At 34.3% G+C, this 19205-nt stretch overlaps 1 protein-coding gene and 1 pseudogene across 1 annotated transcript; one reads left to right on the top strand and one right to left on the bottom strand.

Moving 5' to 3' along the window:
• Positions 1-4276: 4276 nt before the first annotated feature.
• On the bottom strand, positions 4277-6748 carry LOC148789328 (PPR containing protein). Its single transcript, XM_088877648.1, has 3 exons — positions 6413-6748; positions 5491-5698; positions 4277-4778 (listed from the first exon to the last, which is right to left on the bottom strand). Exons 1-3 carry the CDS (start codon positions 6746-6748, stop codon positions 4546-4548), a joined length of 777 nt encoding a protein of 258 aa, XP_088733774.1. The 3' UTR covers positions 4277-4545.
• A 2329-nt stretch (positions 6749-9077) lies between these two features.
• On the top strand, positions 9078-13375 carry LOC105156417 (uncharacterized; annotated as a pseudogene).
• Positions 13376-19205: the final 5830 nt, after the last annotated feature.

Raw genomic sequence — 19205 nt, 5'->3', positions numbered from 1 at the left:
CAACAGAATGGGAAGAAAAGTTCATAGTCATGAGATGAGCGTGTGATTTTAAACTGTTAATAAAATATAGGGACAAATACACTTCTCAACCTTGAACTATACGGGCAGGTATATTGTTTCATTTTAAAAAATATAGAGGAGATAAAGTATTGTATTTTAAAAAATATAGGGAGGTAAATTGTTATTTGTTTTTTCATAAGAGGGTAATTTGCTCATTTGTGATATTACAAGGGGGTTGCTTTCACTTTTCTCAATTTTTCAATAATAAAAATGCACCTATTATTCATTTCTCACATGAATTTTTTGTCCATAACTGACAGAAAAGTTATTAGGCCATTAGTCCAACACGTTTTTGAACTAATGGTCACGTAACTTCTTTATTAATTATTGAAGAAAAAAGTCACGTACGGATTAAAAAATAAAAAAAATTAATTTATGAGATGCAATCACAACAAATTGAATTAAGTTAAAAAATATCATAAGATTTGAGACTAAAAATACGATTTTTCCAATAGTCACACTCTTTTTATGTATCTTCTTAAATATAGTATGAAAAATGATAATTTACGATTTAATAAAAAACACTATAAATATATTACATTATGGTGATGGTTAATAATTAAATATGAAAGGTTAAAATAACCATTTGAAACAAAAAAATGTAACTGTACATCGATCAAACACCTCCAATGGAATAACTTACAACCCTCATTTGAGGTTCCTATAATTACACGTTGATTTCTTATAATTTGAATAATTATATTTAATGTCTTTAATATTTATTTTTATTTAATAAATAAATCTTTTTGTTAGTAAAGATTTATTGAATTTGTTGATATTGACAAAAATATTTAACGGAAATTGTCTTAATACTAACTTTTTGCAAATCAAAAAAATCTTTTTTACATAACTATCGTTATAAGGGTGAAAGATATACCTCTTCTTATGCAAGTGTGTAAATATGTATAAAGGTAATTTAGTTAGGAAAAGATGTTTCACCTGTAATAAGTGAGTAATACATCAATTGGAGGTAAATATGAATTTTTATTCAACTTTTTTACTAATATCAGCAAATTCGGTAAATTTTGATTGGTAGATGAATCTATTGATTAGATAAAAACAAATGCCAAGTGCAATAGATGTGATTTTTCAAATCATAAGAAATCTATATGTAATTACAACAAACCTTAGACGGTGGGTTTAACTATTCCTATTTATTTTTATACAAAATGTCTGACTCTTTAAATTTTGTACAAGATATTCTATTGATACACTCAATATTTGTTTTTGTGTTTTTACACCTTATTTTGTGTGTTTTTTTTATTTTTTAACTTTCTATATATAATATATATACACTCATATATATAATATAAAAGAGACATGATTTAATAACAAATAGTGATTTTTTTCTCCAAAAAATACAATATTAAACGTACAATATTTATATATATACATATTTATATATAAAATATATATAAAAAAATATGATTTGACAATGAACAGTGATTTTTATCTCCCAAATTTCAACATCAAACCTACACCATTTATTTTAAAATATTTTGAATTACCTCAAAGCACAAATCCAAATATTTCAGCTATTTTCAACACAAATTTATTTATCTTTATTTTTCTCTCTTTATCTCCAAAACACAAAATAAAACACTATCAATGTTTCAGACTTGAAATATCTACTTTGTGAAAACTGACAAGAAGTTTGCCGACCATCATAATTGAATATTGGTTTTGAGTCCTGAGACAAAATGCCAGGGTACAATTATTTAAATAATGCAAAAAAAAAAAAATTACAGATTTGGTGTGAATTGGGAAACTTCAAAATTCTGAGCGGCACCGCGGTGTTCCACCGCGGTGCCAACTTTTTAAATTAAAAAAACAAATTGTGTCACCGCGGTTCTTCACCGCGGTGACACAGAAATTTAAAAAAAAAAAATATATAAACGGCCACCGCGGTCAGCGACCGCGGTGGCTGAATAAAATATAAAAAAAAAAAATGAATAGGTGAAGAACCGCTATCTGAGATACATATGTAGCATGATACAAAGTTGCATTTAACAAGCTAGAATCAACCCCGAGCTTGACGAGCCTGATATTGTTGGCGAGCACGTACTTGTGGTCATACTCTTTCCTAAGTTACCATGGTCAACAGAAATTTCATTCATCAGACATGTATGTGGTCCGACGTACCTGGTAACTTTATATAATCCCATATTTGGTTTGAAAATGGCCCTTAGCATCCAACAGCACCCAGTCTGTGCATCATATTTGCAAGCGACTTTCCATAAGTTTTTCTTGCTCTCCACCACCCGGTATTCTCGTCTTGCAAACCGGACCGAATAATCTTGCACGCTTCCTTTTAAATGGTCCTTACTTTTAAACAACATCCCGTTGGCGAGCTCCCCAGTGTTAGAGTCATAAAAATTACCCCACCTACCAGTAGGGATATCAATAGAGTCAGCAGGGACTTCTGGATGTGTTGTGCTAAAAAATGGAATGTCCGGATATAGGGTCATTCGGTCAGGCATGGCAGGCATGTTCAAGTCAAATTGCTCTTGTGCATTCTCACCAAGAACATCCATCATAACAGGTATACTTACGTCACCATCATCGTCATTATTCTGTTCAATCTGTTCTGGCAGATCGACCTCATCAGGTTCTGAGTCAGCTTGCTCAGTGTTCAACAAACTATCAGCTTCGAACTCGGCATCTTCATCATCGCATTCAGATGAATCCACATAATCCGATGGACATGCATAACCCGATGACCCTGAATATGCAGCCGGACCTGAATATGATGATGGGCCTGCATACGACGATGGACCTGCATATGATGATGGGCCTGCATAGGACGATGGACCTGCATATGATGATGGGCCTGCATAGGACGATGGACCTGGATAATCTTCATTAATACCAAACCGGCCCATTTCTTGAGTTACTACTGGTAAGCTCGGCAAATCTTGGGTTATCATAGACATATACGTTCCCCAATCACCAACAGCTGAGTCATCGGGTACAGCTTCTTGCTGAACTTTTTCCGCTTCGACAAAAATATCAATCGACACATATCCATTCACCGGATTTAAAAAAAATTTCATATCACGATCCTTTTTAATTGCCAACAACATCTCATTCCTTTGGCCAAAATTAAATGTTATGTATTTAAAAAATATATTCAGTTTAACATTATTCCTATTCATACCAATTTCATCATACAAAATTAACTCCAACTCAGCAAATGTAGTACTACGAGAAATCTGCATGAATCCGAGTGGAGGACGATCATAACTTACAGAACCATTCGAATTGATTTGTTGACCTCCAAAATATATAATAATATCAACGGTATTTTGCTCCGCCATATCTTCAAAACAAAATAATATACACATCAATAAATTTTTTTTAATATAATCAGATATTTAAAAGGAACAAATAACATAAGAATTTAATAAATAACTTACTAAACGTCTTTCCAATTGTAAATCTTCAACGGTGGAGTATGAAATTTTGCTGACTGCTCTTGAGAGTGTAAGAGCTAAGAAATGAATGTTGAATTTTTTGAAGTTGTCGTTCGATTTTTCAATGTGAATGACTGAGGGAATGGAGTGTGATATATATAGTTAAAAAAACCGCGATAAACAACCGCGGTGTCACAGACAATAATACAGAAAAATTATTTATCACCGCGCTATCTTAGCGCGGTGTCAGCGAGACTGGAAAAGCAGAAAAGTAATCTCCGCGCTCTGTTAGCGCGGTGTCAGGTACGAAAAAAAAAACGTGAATAATGAACCGCGGTGGCTCATTCTTTATTTTTTTTTAAAAATTTTATATGCCACCGCGGTTCATCACCGCGGTGGCATATTAAAAAATTATTTTTTTTAATAATTTTGTGTCACCGCGGTGAGCTACCGCGGTGACACAGGAAATATAATTTTTTTTTAATTGCCACCGCGGTGAATCACCGCGGTGGCTTTTTAAATTATTTTTTTTTTTTGAAATCTATGTCACCGCGGTGTCTTACCGCGGTGACATAGTAAAATCCTTTTTTTTTTTTATTTTAAATTGTGGCACCGCGGTTTTTCACCGCGGTGCCGCTCAGAATTTTGAAGGATTCAAAATCGCACCAGATCTGTAATTTTTTTTTTTTTTTGCATTATTTAAATAATTGTACCAAATGCCAGGGGCCCTCAAACAATGTTGTCTTTCTCAAAATAAATAAACTTGTAGACTATTTTCACATTTAATTAAGAGAGTTGCAGTCTGATTCAACACCATCACAAGGCTGATTTCATGCCAGAAATTAGTATCATTGTATAATACAGTTGAAGTCATCATTTGACTTCATGACATAGATCATTTACACATTCAAATCAGTAAAATTAGCTTATTTCAATATCCTATCCTAGCTTTCTCCAATAGAGCAAACACAAGGGTACATTTTCACACATTTGGAAGAGGAAAAATAATGATGAATTTTTGACAGAGCAACAAGAAAATATTATGTTGCTCTGGCAAAGATATGGGCTGCAACTACTCGGGCATGCAACCCAAGAGTTTCCAAAGTTTTCGTGTTCTTCGGACAATCTTCTTGATCTTCCGATCGATGAAACTTGGAAGAAAAGGTAGAGGCGAGAGATCTAGTTGATTTGTTGAGGCAGAAGTTTTTCCCAGTCGAACATCATCACTACGGCCACTGCTGCTGCATTTGCGAAGATAAAAGCTTCTGCTGCCAACATCACCAATCAAATCTGACTTGCTCAAGCCTATGAACATGAATGAACAAGAATTAAGAACCAAAACATCTGGAAGGGGATCTGAGTGGAGATTTGCTTGCACATTTTGCTTCAATGACAAGAAAATTAAAGGAAGTTTGATGCTTCAACCCATATTTAAAGCAAAGTTTCACTCTGTGATCAGCCAAGAAACAGTGCCAATAGAAAGGGTGGTTGAGTTGCTCATGGGAACAGCCGTGAGATAGAAAAGATTGTTTCCGCTGTACACGTTAAACAAAGAATAACAAAACCATCGGACTTATGTAGCTAAATTCAGTCATGTATCTCCCACAAGCTATTTCAAACAAAATGTGTGTAAGTTGCGACAGCATTCAAAAACATGTGATCATCACTCAGAATTGGTGATAACAAGGCATCTTACTACGTGGGGTATGAAATTGATCGGTGAATTCTCAGCTATATTACTTGTTCAAGCAAGTTTAGGTCGCCAGCACCTAACAGGCTTAATTCCCCATTATCACAGGTATCGTCAATAGATTAGTTTCCAGCAACATAAGTGATAAATGCCAACAGACTGGAAGAACATACATATTAGTATGGTCCAAGGCTATAAGATAGACATAATAAATGCACTTCACTGCATGAAATTGAGTCGAAACATGTCATCCACTCCCCATCTTCGGCAGAAGAACTAAGACAAACACGATATGTATATAAAGTCTGAAAACGAATGTGAACTTACTTTCTAGACTGAAATAAGAGTGATGCAATTCACATGTTGAAGCAGCGTGCTTATCCAGAGCAGGAGTCCTTCCTTCTTCATTGTACTTGTTGATCACAAGCTTTATTGTCTCCTCAACGTTGGATCCCAATTTGACCATCGTTCGAATAGGCCCGGGACTTCCCTCAACAGTCACATTAACTACAACCTTGGCTTCTTTGTTATACCCCTGCAAACCAACAATGCACAAATCATGTATCTTTTGGGCAAAAAACTGCAGTAATAGCTCAAAACCAAGTGCATCAACAGCTTTTCATCCATCAAAATCAGAATGCTTTACACTCCTCAGAATTCACATAATAAGTCCAAAAATCAATATTAATTTTTCTATAGTGAACTTATTTGACTGCCTTATTATGTCGATTTTCTTGCAGTTTTGACTTTTGAATTTTTCTTTTAATAAATCAACCACAATTACATCATAAGTATCAATAGCTTACAATTATAGCAATCTGTATATAAATTATCACACACATTATAATAATTTATAATTAAACAACATCTATTATTAAAATCGACACAAAAAACAAAATTTGGACACAAGCCCTCCTATGAATTAAAAGATTAAAGCTCACAATAAACCAATAAACCAATAAACCAGCCTCATTGACTACAGTTCTGAATTATACTTCAAATAGTAATATTTGATTATCTTTTCAGTTCTGCTTGATAGCTATTTTCAAAATAAATAGATATATATATAGTTAATGCATTAAAAAAATTAAATAAATATTTTGTTGCATTTGAAAAATTCAATGTATAAAAATAGTTTCTTATCAATGTGCAGAGAGAATAGAATCCCCTTTTAAAATAAGAGGACAAAAATCAACCAATCAAAAGCGAGAACCTTTTGTTAATTTCCTAATATAATAATCCGAATTACCTCCGAAAGTCTCCCCGGTGATCGGGCCACCGTGTAATCCGAAGAGGAGAAAATGTCCGTACATGTCCGCGGCCGAAAAAGTACTCCCTCATCCTCATCTTCTCCTGAAGCAGCCACCGCAACCGCCGTTTCTCCGCCGAAGGCTTTCCACAGCGACGGCTCCGACTTGCTTCTCTTCAGACCCTTAACGCTTTCTGATGGCCTCCTCAACTTCCCCCCACTGACCCGCCTGATTCTCCGCCTAGCCACCGGCGATGGCGACGGTCTTGGTGCTCTGGTGTTGCTGATCGATCTCCGGTTTGCCGGAACCCTTTTCCTCAAATCCCTCTCTGACATATATGAACACAAAATACGCCTCACAGATGCTGCAGTAGATCACAAGCAATTATATACAGAAGATGTCGTATGTATATATATAGCAGAAGTGCAATGAAAGTGACAAAGGAAGTTGCTTGCAGGGAGAGGCAGTTAATTCGATTTGCGGTGTGGGGTCTGTAGTTGGCATAAGAAGACAGGTCCAATGTTTTTTCCACTCTCTCGTTTTTCAGTTTAGTCCTCCATTTACTCTCTTATTCGTTCCTTACCCCTATTACTTTCTATTTTCTTCGTTTTCACACCAAACTTTAATTGGCTCTTCACGCGTATGAAGTATACATCCAACCCTTCCAAATACTTGTTATTTTATTTTTCTTTTAAAGTCAAATTATTTGTGTTTTTATTTTCAAATTTTAATGGAAAATCTATATTTTTATTTTTTTTTTATAAGTTTTCATATAAATTAATGAGTTGTGTTTAATTAATGAAATTGTATTTGCTATTGTAAAAAATACACAGCAATCCTCCTCTGATATTATAAATGAGCAAATTACATTTCTATGAAAAAAATTCAATTTACCCCTCTGTATTTTAAAATACAGCAATTTATCCCCCTGTATTTTTTAAGATAAAACAATTTACTTCTCTAAATAAGAATGTAAATTGCATCATTTTAAAAAATATAGAGGAGTAAATTGCTATTTTTTCAAATAGTTAATTTGTTCATTTGTAATATCACAGAGTAAATTGCACTAAACCCGTTTTATAATGAATTTTAGTGTTAAATCATTATATTTTCAATAACAATACGTATAAACAAACATGTTTTCACTTTAATTACAGTTTCAAAGCATGAAATGGGATACAAACAAACAGGCCTAATTACCAATATTTATTCGCTCAATTAATAATAATAAATTATTTTTAATTAAATTATAGTGGGTTCGATTCCATTTATCCATACGAAAACTATGATAGAGAATAATTGGTAAATATTTCTAGAAGTGACCTATAATTTTAGGGGCATGCTCTCTATGGTAATAATCGGAGCAAAAGTCACTCAAACTTTATCTATATTATTATAAAATAAAATTTATAGGTCATATCAATTTTTAATTGTCCCGTTTTCCCTTTCATTCATTTTATTCTTTTAAAAAAAATATATTCATAATAGTAATTTTAATATTTTTTAATTTTTAATAGTTCTAATTCCTTTTTCTTTCTCAACCCACTACTCCATTTTTTTCTATCATGTTCTCCATATTTTTTGTCCTCACAAATTTCTATAATTTTAATTATTTTTTTTCTCGCATTCTCCATATTTATTTTTTCTTATGAACTTCCATATTTTTAATAAACCCATAATTATAATTACTTTGTCCTCCGACGTTTGCTATTTTTTTTAAAAAAAATTCTCTTTATCTTATACTATAATTTTTTATGTATTTACGAAAATCCGCGCAACAATAACTAGTTATAAAAAAGGAAATTATTGTTCAATTAATGGACATGACGCAGATGCCAATTCACCTAATTTTCTGAAGTATTTGTACTTGTCCAGGTCCTATTAATTTATATGTTTTTATTATATATTTAAGATTGTGTATTAATGTACACGTATCATACTAACTTATAATGTATTTATAATATAATTAAAATTGTCTATTCATATATACACTTGTTATGCTATAATGCAGATTTTTTGTGTTCTTGAATTTGATAAACTACGAAAATATTACAAATAAAATTTTGAATTTGATTGAATATTTTGTGCCTACAAAATCTCTCTTTAAGTCCTTTGATTTTATATTTTAAGAACACGATCTTCGATTTCACAATTTTAAAGGTGGAATTTGACGCCTTGATCTTTTTCAATGTTTGTCTGGTACTTTCTAATTTTGTCACTTTTTGTGTTCTCCTATATTGGTTTGCTTGTTGTTATATCTTTTTGTTATGTTGTGGTTTCAGTTTCAGCAAGAGTTTGCAAATGCAGAGCAAGGAAGAAGACGCTGACTCATGCTACTGATTGGAAGCTGACTCATTTATTTCTTACACTTGTATTTCTCATGAATTTGTAAACACGCCTCTATTAGTTAGGAATACGCTTTCACTTTGCAGTTAGTTTGTTAATAAGTAGTTAGACACAGTTAGTTTGCAGTTAGCTTTCACTCATTTCCACAGAAAACTGATTTGGATTTTCTCACTTTCTAGAATGGAATAAATCTCAGTTTTCTTCAGAATTGAAGATGTTGCAATACACGGCACACACATCTGATACTTCATATGGTATCAGAGCCTTCTTCTGAAGGTCTCTGGATACGTATCTCATACACTTCAACCTTGATTCGACATGGCAGACACAGGCAGAGCTACCAGACAATCGACTCCGCTGGGAATGGACGCAGGTGAAACTGGAAAACAATCAATCCCCGAGGGACTTCAATTGCATGGATCAGATCATCCCGGAATGATCCTCGTGAGCACATTGCTCACGAAGAACAATTACCTTACTTGGAGCTATGCGGTGACACGAGCTTTGCGAGCGAAAATGAAGTTAGGATTCATTGACGATACGTATGCGAAACCATCTATTACAGATCCTCATTTCGAACAATGGATACGTGTGGATAGTATGGTAACAACTTGGATACTTAATTGCATTTCAAAGAGATCGTAGGAAGTTTTATGTATGCAAAATCAGCGAGAACTTTATGGTTAGACTTAGAGGAGAGATATGGGGAATGAAATGGCCCTCTTTTATATCAGTTACAACGCGAGATCGCGTCTTTGATGCAAGGGAACAAATCAGTAGTAGAATATTTCTCTAGACTGCGAATGATTTGGGACGAGCTAGACGTGTTGATGCCTGTGCCTCAATGCACTTGTGGATGTACTTGTGGGGCTTTTAAGACAGCAGCTGATCAGGCAACATTTACAAGACTCATCCAATTTCTTATGGGCTTAAGTGAAACATTTGATCATTTACGTGACCAATTGCTTGTGATGGACCCTATACCGACGGTAAACAAGGCATACTCGATGGTTTTGAGAGTTGAAAAACAGAGAGAAGTTAGTATGGAGGGGGCTGAAAGTGGTGAGAGCATGGTGATGCAAGTACGAAGAGGGGGCAGAAGGGACTATACACCGAAATATGGTCAGCAAAAGGCTTATGCGGATAAGAGAGGGATGCATTGTAGCAACTGTGATCGATCGGAACATATGAGAGACACTTGTTTTAAGCTCCACGACACTCCGGAATGGTATAAGGAACTGATAGAGAAGAGGAAGAAAGAGGCAGGTGCTGCAAAGGCCTTCAACACACACACTGAGATCTCAAACTCACAACATAAAGCACCTAGCCAAGAGGTTTTACTACAGGAACTCATAAGATTGATGAAGAAGGACGAGGATCATGGACAAATACACGATGATCCGTTGCGGGCTAATTACGCACAACTTGATAATTTTGCTGGTAAGAGCTATATATCCTCTGGTTTTCATGATAATTCTTCAAATTTTTGGATAGTTGACACAGGGGCGACTAACCACATGTGTGCACATAAGCATATGTTTCAGTCTTTCCTATCCTCTTCTCAGCCTACACTCATATATCTTCCTAACGGGACTACGCAATCTGTCACACACAAAGGAACTATTAACTTGCATCCTCACCTGACTCTCACAGATGTGCTTTTTGTTCCACAATTTCATCATAACTTGTTGTCAGTTTCAAAGCTCTGTTCCCACTCGAATCTTGAGATGAAATTTCACTCTTCTTGTTGTCTCTTACAGGACCCAGTGACTAACAAAGTCATAGCCATAGGGAGGCTCTGCAAGAACTTGTATGTACTGGACAAGTCGTCCTTTGACCCTACTGTTATTGCTTTTTTGAACTCTATTACAGTTGGCCCTTGTACCGTCCCAGCACCTTGCGATCACACACTATGGCATAGGCGACTGGGACACCCTTCATCGCTTACTTTGAAACATTTACCTGACATTGTAAGTGATAGTAATACACTTGAACCTTGTACTGTCTGTCCTCTCGCAAAACAGAGTCGTATGCCTTTTCTTTCTTGTGAAATAAAGTCTACACAAATCTTTGAACTGCTTCACATAGACCTTTGGGGCCCCTATCGTACTCCTACTCTAAATGGTTGTAATTATTTCCTAACCATTGCCGATGATTTTAGCAGGGGCACTTGGACTTTTTTGCTTCGTTACAAAGCTCAATTTCATCATACATTAGACATATTTTTCAGAATGGTTCATACACAATTTGGTGCTAAAGTCAAAATAATTCGGTTGGATAATGGTACAGAATTCACTAGTCATACATGTCAATCCCTTTTCCAATCCCTTGGCATAATCCATCAAAGAACTTGTTCCTACACGCCACAACAAAACGGTGTGGTGGAACGTAAACATCGACATATCCTCAATGTAGCAAGAGCTTTAACTTTTCAAGCCCATCTTCCTTCAAAATTTTGGGTGAATGCATACTTGTAGCTACACATTTGATAAACAGACTCCCTACACGCCTTCTACAATGGAAGTCCCCTTATGTAATTTTATTTAGTAAACAACCTTCTTATTCTTGCCTTAGAGTATTCGGTTGCCTCTGTTTCGCCTCAAACACCTCATCCTCAAAACAAAAATTCGAACCCCGTGCTCACAAATGCGTCTTTCTTGGGTATAGTCAAAACCATAAAGGATACAAGGTTTTAGGTTTGCATACTGATCGCATTTTCTGTTCTCGTGATGTTATTTTCCACAAGAGCATTTTTTTCCTTTTGCTTCACCTAATCACCTCCCTGTTCCTTACCTATATGCGATGATGAGAGTGACATTGCTCCTGGTTCTCGACATTTAGCTCTCTCAGAGTCCCAGCCACCTTCTACACCTAATATCCCCTCTCAGTCATCCCCGAATTCATCCATTTCCCCCATTTTTGTTTTTGCCCCTGCTCCTCGACGATCACTTCGAATTTCTCGGAAACCAACCTGGCTACATGATTATCTGTGTCATTATGATCTTACCTCTAACTCTACTTGTTTACCTTCACATTATACTTCTGCACATATGTCGTTCGTTGCTTCTTTGTCTTCTATTCAGGAACCTCGGAGTTATCGTGAAGCTAGCTTGGATACTAAGTGGGTTGCTGCTATGAACAAGGAGCTTGCAGCACTTGATCGCAACCACACTTGGACTCTCGTTTCACTGCCCCCGGGGAAGAAGGCTATTAGATGTCGTTGGGTCTTCAAGCTGAAACTTAATCCCGATGGGAGCATTCAACGCTATAAGGCGCGCTTGGTGGCCAAGGGATATAACCAAATCGAGGGGGTGGATTATTTCGACAGCTTCTCGCTCGTTGCCAAGACAATTAGTGTGCGAGTTTTGTTGACCGTTGTTGTGGCTCGCGGTTGGCCCCTTTGGCAATTGGACGTCAACAACGATTTTCTCCACGGCCACCTTGATGAAAGAGGTGTATATGACCCCTCCTGATGGCTACCTTTTGGCTGCTCCTGGACAAGTTTGTCGCCTACATCGTTCACTCTACGGTTTGAAACAAGCGTCACGACAGTGGAATATTGAACTAACTACAAAACTACAGGATTTTGGCTACTCCCAGTGTCCTCATGATATTGTTTTTTCTTCAAGGTTACCTCTCATTGTTTTGTGGCCCTTTTGATATATGTTGACGATATTTTATTGACAGGAGATTCGGCAGAAGAGGTTGCTGCACTTAAGGATTATTTGCACTCCCTCTTCACCATCAAAGATCTCGATTTTGCAAAGTATTTTTTGGGCCTTGAGTTGGCTCGATCATCTCACGAATTGATTATCTCTCAACAAAAGTATCTCGCAGACATACTTGCTGACACTCACCTTTTAGCTGCCAAGCCTACTTCAACTCCACTTCCTCCTGGCCTTCACCTCACTGATGCTACTGGTTCTCTATTGCCTGACCCCTCTGCTTATCGTCGTTTGGTGGGACGCCTCCTCTACCTTGGTTTCACTCGCCCCGACATCTCTTTCGCCGTGCAGCAACTCTCGCAGTTCCTCCAACACCCCATGTCCTCTCACTGGGACACAGCCTTGTACGTTCTTCGCTATCTCAAGGGGTCCTCATCTCTCGGCTTGTTCTTTCCTTCCACGAATTCTCTTCAGCCTATGGTTTATACTGATGTTTCTTGGGTCTCTTGCCCTGACTCCTGTCGCTCTGTCATCGGATATTGTATCTTCCTTGGTCCTTCTCTCGTTTCCTGAAAGACCAAGAAACAAGCCACCGTTTCTCGCTCCTCCGCTGAGGCCGAATATCGTGCCATGGGGTCTGCCGTTTGTGAACTTTTGTGGCTCACCTATCTCTTGCAAGCTCTTCAGGTCTCGTTCACCTCCCCTGTCTCCTTTTGGTGTGATAACCAAGCTGCTATTCACATCACTAAGAACCTCGTGTTTCACGAGCGCATGAAGCACCTCGACATCGACTGCCATCTCGTTCGTGACCAGTTCAAGTTGGGTCTTATCCAGCCTTCCCACCTTCCTGGTCGCGAGCAGCTCGCTGATTTATTTACCAAGTCCACCTCTGTTGCCGACTTTACTCGCCTTTTTGTCAAGCTGGGCTTGGCTCCCCAAGCTCCATCTTGAGGGGGGGGGGGCGTTATGTTGTGGTTTCAGTTTCAGCAAGAGTTTGCAGACGCAGAGCAAGGAAGAAGATGCTGACTCATGCTACTGATTAGAAGCTGACTCATTTATTTCTTACACTTGTATTTCTCATGTATTTGTAAACACGCCTCTATTAGTTAGGAATACGCTTTCACTTTGCAGTTAGTTTGTTAATAAGTAGTTAGACACAGTTATTTCTCTCAATTTGTATATAAGCTTTCACTCATTTCTACAAAAAACTGATTTAGATTTTCTCACTTTCTGGAATGGAATAAACCTCAGTTTTCTTCAGAATTGAAGATGTTGCAATACACGGCACACACATCTGATACTTCACACTTTTGCACGTCTCATGAACCCCTTTCACAGGTTAAAAGGTTTGGTTGTTATATTTTTGCATGTCTCATGAACCCCTTTCACAGGTTAAAAGGCTGACAGTCATACAAACATGATATCAAGTTAATACTAATGTTCATTTATTTATCATTTTGGAACATTACACACACTCTGACTTGGCCTTTTGATACAGATTTATTGTAGGTGTCGTGCGATCCACGATGTGGTGGGATAACAAAGTTTTGATTCGCAATAATTTTTCTAGTACACCTATTTGTGTCTTTTGTGTAAGCGAGTAGTACTCCTGGTTTAATGTTCCTCTATTTGTAAGGGAATAATACTCCTTATTTACGAATTTTCTAGAAATTCTAGGGATGGTAGCTCTCCCCGCTGTAACTATTTTGTACATTTTAATATAGAATGATTGAGGTCTCCAAAAAGCTCCCCCACCTCTAGGTGGTTTTTACTAAAAAAAAGAATAAAATTTCATTTGTGGGTTTCGCACCATAATAAAAAATTAAATATTGAATTTGGATGATTTCCATGACGAACAACTTGAATATTGTCCTGAACGTGAACAGATCTTCCTTAACTGCACTAAGGAGAATTTCGGAACTTCTTGAATGCCTTATTGCTTGTGTCTTCATTTGTATCTTTAATTATGTCCTCCTCTATTGAAAGAAACCCCCTATATATAATTGTAGAATGGTAAACTCTGTCATATTTACTTAATGAGGTAATGCAATTTGACTGACCCGTAATGATCTGTTTGATATTTACATCCTTAATTTGCAAGATACGATTTTATTTCTAAACTAACTTACACTTGTTTGATTCAAAAGGTAGGATTCTTTGCCAATAATATAAAGTTGGACACTTAGCTGAAAAGGTAAACATTAATATCAATTAACTAACTATTTACTTGAAAAACTAAATTTAATTAAATTCTTAAAATATAAATAGAAATTAATATTTAATATATCGTTTTCCATGTGACTCCAATTTTAATTTGTTTATATATACCCTCTCGAAACTTAATCACGAACAATGTTTCAGAGTGAATAAATTACGAATTTCTTCTCTCTATTTTGTTTTTTGTATTTAATTTGGGGTTTGCAAGAGACGTAGAAAATCTAAGACTTGAGTATATCTTGTGGGCTAACTTTTCTTTTCTCTTTCCTTTTTTGGTTTTGTGTCCCAAACTCTTCTATGTATTTTTCCCTTCACTCCAATAGCCCACAAGGTAGCAGCCCAATATATTCGAAACGGTAGCTGCTAATATTTAGGGTAAATTACAACTAACTTTTTTGAGATTTACATAATTACGAATATCCCTTTATTATTTAAAAAATTATGAACATCCTCCACAAATAAAAAATAATTATGTAACCCCTAAACGGTAAAGCAAAAATTACTGTTTTATCTTTACTGGTTTTTTTATAAAAATAAAAAAATATTTGAAAAAGTATAAAAATATTTGAGGGTGGGTAAACTAAATAATCTAGAGAGAATATTAGGTCATAAAACTATTTTAGAAAATTATAAAATATACATAAAATTATAATGTATAATTCAAAAGGGCATTTGATAAGTTCACCATAAAAATTGAATGACAACCTAACAGAATGTGTTTGTTGTTAGACGGACTTTAAAATAAGAGGGCATTTGAAATTTTTCAAACAACAGAAGGTATTTGTAGTTATATCAAACCTCAGAGGAGGTGGTTGTAATTTACCCTAATATTTAATAACATTGTTAAGATTTAATTTTATTAAACATATATTTAACTCCTAAAATTAAAATATCGACTTAGATTTTTTTATTATATTTTTAGATTAGATCAGTTTCATAAAATTTATTTATAATTTTGATTTTTTGTGACTTTTGAAAATAATAAAAAAAAAAGACTATTTTATTTTAAGTTAAGCAATATGTTAATATTATATTTACAAGAGTAGTTTTTTTTTATTTTTCATACAAGATAATTACATCATATTCACCATATAAAAATTACAAAAAAAAAAGGTTTTCTTTCTATAAAAGGACTAAGTTGATAAATTTATAGATTTAAGGGACTAACGTGATAAAATTAAATTTAAATTGATAATTTTACCCTACAAAAAGTCAAACTCCGGCCACATTTTCGACGGAAAATGGTTATAAGGACCAAACTGAAGCAAAAATTAAAGTTTAGCAATGCTAAAGTCAATAAATGAACTTGAGGGACTAAAGGGATTTTAAACGAACACTTAAGGGACCAAATATAGCATTTACCCTAACTTTTCCATTCACAAATATATGATAACCAAGTCAAATAATTGGACCGTTAACTTTGTATTTGAAATCACTTTAATTCTTCAAATTCATTTCTTGACATTCTCATCCCTAAACTTTAACATTTATCTCAGATTGCTCCCTCTGCCCATTTTTCGATGAAAATGTTTTCAATTTTTTACTTTTGGGGGGTTAAAAATATGGTTAATTTAGATTTATTTTTCTCAATTCAGCCTCTTAAATTAATAAAATTTTCAGTCCTTTCCTGACTAAAGAAAGTTAGAAATTTAGAGAATGATGCACAAAAACTCCAAAAATCACAAAAATATTGAAAGATGTTTTTGGTGATTTAGAGAGGGCTAGAAATGTAAATGTTAAGTAGATGATGAACTAACTATTGTAGCAAATGATGTGTGTTATGTAATAGAAAGGGATTAATTTGAGACAAAAATTAAAGTTTATAAATGTAACACAAGAAATGAACTTTAATTGCTAAAACGATTTTAAACAAAAATTTAAGGACCAATTATAATACTTACTCTTTTTTCTTTTTATATATATTTTGTGGAGTCACCCAACTACTTAGTCATCTAATATCTCATAATCTGATCTTTGATTATCACTTAAATAAAATAATTATCCTTTTTTTCTCCCAAAAAAACAAGAAAAACTGCAAATTGATTAAGATGAAACCCACAAAAGGTGATGAATAAAACGGATATTAAGGTAATACAGGAAATATGATTTTTTGTTATAATTAATTATTATGGTTAAAAAAATCATAATAAATAACAATTCCGCAATGATCATTAGTTGTTGTTTTTGAAAGTGAGACTAATACATTAGTCATAGCTAGACCATGATAAATATTTTGATCATAGCTAAAAGTTATGACAAATATTGATTAATTGTGGTAAAAATTTAAGTTTTTACGATTTTACTTAACCATGATTAACAGTATTGATTTACCATGATTTTGTATTGTGATCATTTATAATATAACGAAAAGTTATTATTATTTTTTTGGGTAGTGTACTTATATTTGGGTGAAGTTATAAACTTTTCAAACCATATCCTATAAATATTTTGAAGAGGATTTATATATAAGATGTTGAAAAATATTTGGTGTTTTTTGAAAGTTTATAAGCTCTTTTTCAAAAGGTAAAGCTATTATCTTTTTAAAGCCTATTTTAATTTGATATTTATTTTATGTTGATGACCTCATTATTATAGTCATTTAATTATGATCTTATATGAAGTTTAATAAGTATTTTATCGTTATAATTTTTAGGGAAAAGTATTATTTTAGTTCGTTAAGTATGCCTAATTTTAATTTTAGTCCGATAACTATGTCCATTTTTGTTTAGATCCAGTAACTTATGAAATTGCTTACTTTTAGTCCTCAGGCAGATTTTCGGACAATTTTACCCTTATGAGTGCATATGAACTAAAACTATTTTTCAAAAGTTGCATAGGGGTAAAATTATCCGAAAATCTGTCAGAGTACTAAAAATAAGTAATTTCGTCAGTTACTGAACCTAAACAAAAATGAACATAGTTATCGGACTAAAATTAAAATTAGACATACTTAGCCGACTAAAATAATACTTTTCCCTAGTTTATATGTATATTTACGTTGTTTATAATTAAGTTTATTATGTTACTATGAAGTTTTGTTATACTATTTTTTTTTATAACGGTCAAAATTCTTAAAATTATAAAATATTGTTTGCTTTCTTCATTTGACACGTTGAAAAGTCACACAGTCTTCGTTATTTTTTTATTTGCCAAGTGGCTTTTAAAAGGCTTCCTAGATACTGGAGGGCTAAAATAAGGAAGATCACTAATGCCAATTAGTGCTATGGACAGATTCTTTCACTTGAGAATTTTCATGAGTTTCCAAATTACTCTTTTATACTCCCATGAGTGTTTGAGAGTTCTAAGAATATGACTAATGATTGATTTTTCGTGATTTGTAGATGGGATAAGACATTTTTGTGAGTTAACGAGGTTTTATTCTAAAATTATGATTAGCCATCAATACATCCACTTAGAGAGATGTTCACGGCTTAAGCACAACAACAAGTATCGTGTTCTTCATTAGTGCAACTTTTCAATTTATTGATTTTTATACAATTTATTTTGTTGCCATATACATTGCGAAACTCATCATATTAAAAATTTACTTATGAAGCTATTTTAAAATATAATTATAAACACAAATCACATTGTAGTTGTGATAATAACTATAACATCATATAAGGTTCATAAACTCAAATCGTCTAAAAACTTCACGATCTTATTTCGAAAATAAAGTCATATATTTTATAAACTCCAAAGATATCTATAAAACATATTGTAGCCCACCAGCAAGGTAGGACATCCCAGCTAGATTGAAGCCCAACTGACCCATCAGCATGGCCCATAGGCTTACCTCCTACTTTACTAAGCTGACAGGCCTAAAAATTAGGCCCATTCAAGTTTTTCCTTTTATCTCTTCACAAACCGTTACTGACTTAAGCATTAGCGTGCTAACCTTTATTTTGTAGGGTTAGTCCACAGTAATTTTAGAATTTTTCTTGAAGATCCTTCAACCCTTGTGGTGTGCCAAATTTCTAGTATGCATCAATATTCAACCAAAAAAGGCAAATAATATTTCTACACAATGAATTTGTTAGAAGATTGATGCGTACCAATTTTTTTGCCACACCACAAGGAAAATCCTAAGATCACTGGACTAACCCTGCAAAACAAAGATTTACACTCTAATACTTAATTCAGTAATAGTTTTACTCAAAAAGGATAAAGAAAATTTGAATGAAAGTTAGAATAATGGTAAAAATATATAATGTGAGAGTGACAAATATTTGTATGGGGTGCAAATATAAGCTTAGAATAGCTTTAATATCGAGAGAAAATAGTGAGAATAAGTGAGCATTTGAGAATGAAGAATGATGTTACTAAATGACTGCACAAAATCTCTATTTACAGTCGTGTACAAGGCAGGTTATATGGGTGTTGTGGTGTGCCATACGCCATTGAAAATCCTTTTGAGCTGGCTATAATCTAGAAAAAATAGTTTATGATTCGGATAAATATTGAAAGAGCTATGACAATTTTACCAGTTAATGCCAGGTCTACCTAAAAATTCAAAAATCCGTTACTCGTGGACTCCCAGCTCATTTGTCGTCAATCTACTAGG

Source organism: Sesamum indicum, linkage group LG1 (assembly GCF_026168435.1).
Source record: "Sesamum indicum cultivar Baizhima isolate 11 linkage group LG1, ASM2616843v1, whole genome shotgun sequence".
In the NCBI taxonomy this organism is placed as follows: domain Eukaryota; kingdom Viridiplantae; phylum Streptophyta; class Magnoliopsida; order Lamiales; family Pedaliaceae; genus Sesamum; species Sesamum indicum.
This window is presented reverse-complemented; position numbering and strand designations above follow the sequence as displayed.

Excerpts from the sequence above, each read along its gene's own strand:
- LOC148789328 (XM_088877648.1), bottom strand. The coding sequence starts at position 6,748 with ATGTCAGAGAGGGATTTGAGGAAAAGGGTTCCGGCAAACCGGAGATCG. Across the intron at positions 5,699-6,412 it reads CACCGGGGAGACTTTCGGAG|GGGTATAACAAAGAAGCCAA; the intron begins GTAATTCGGATT and ends GTTGGTTTGCAG. Across the intron at positions 4,779-5,490 it reads CTCTTATTTCAGTCTAGAAA|GCTTGAGCAAGTCAGATTTG; the intron begins GTAAGTTCACAT and ends TCATGTTCATAG.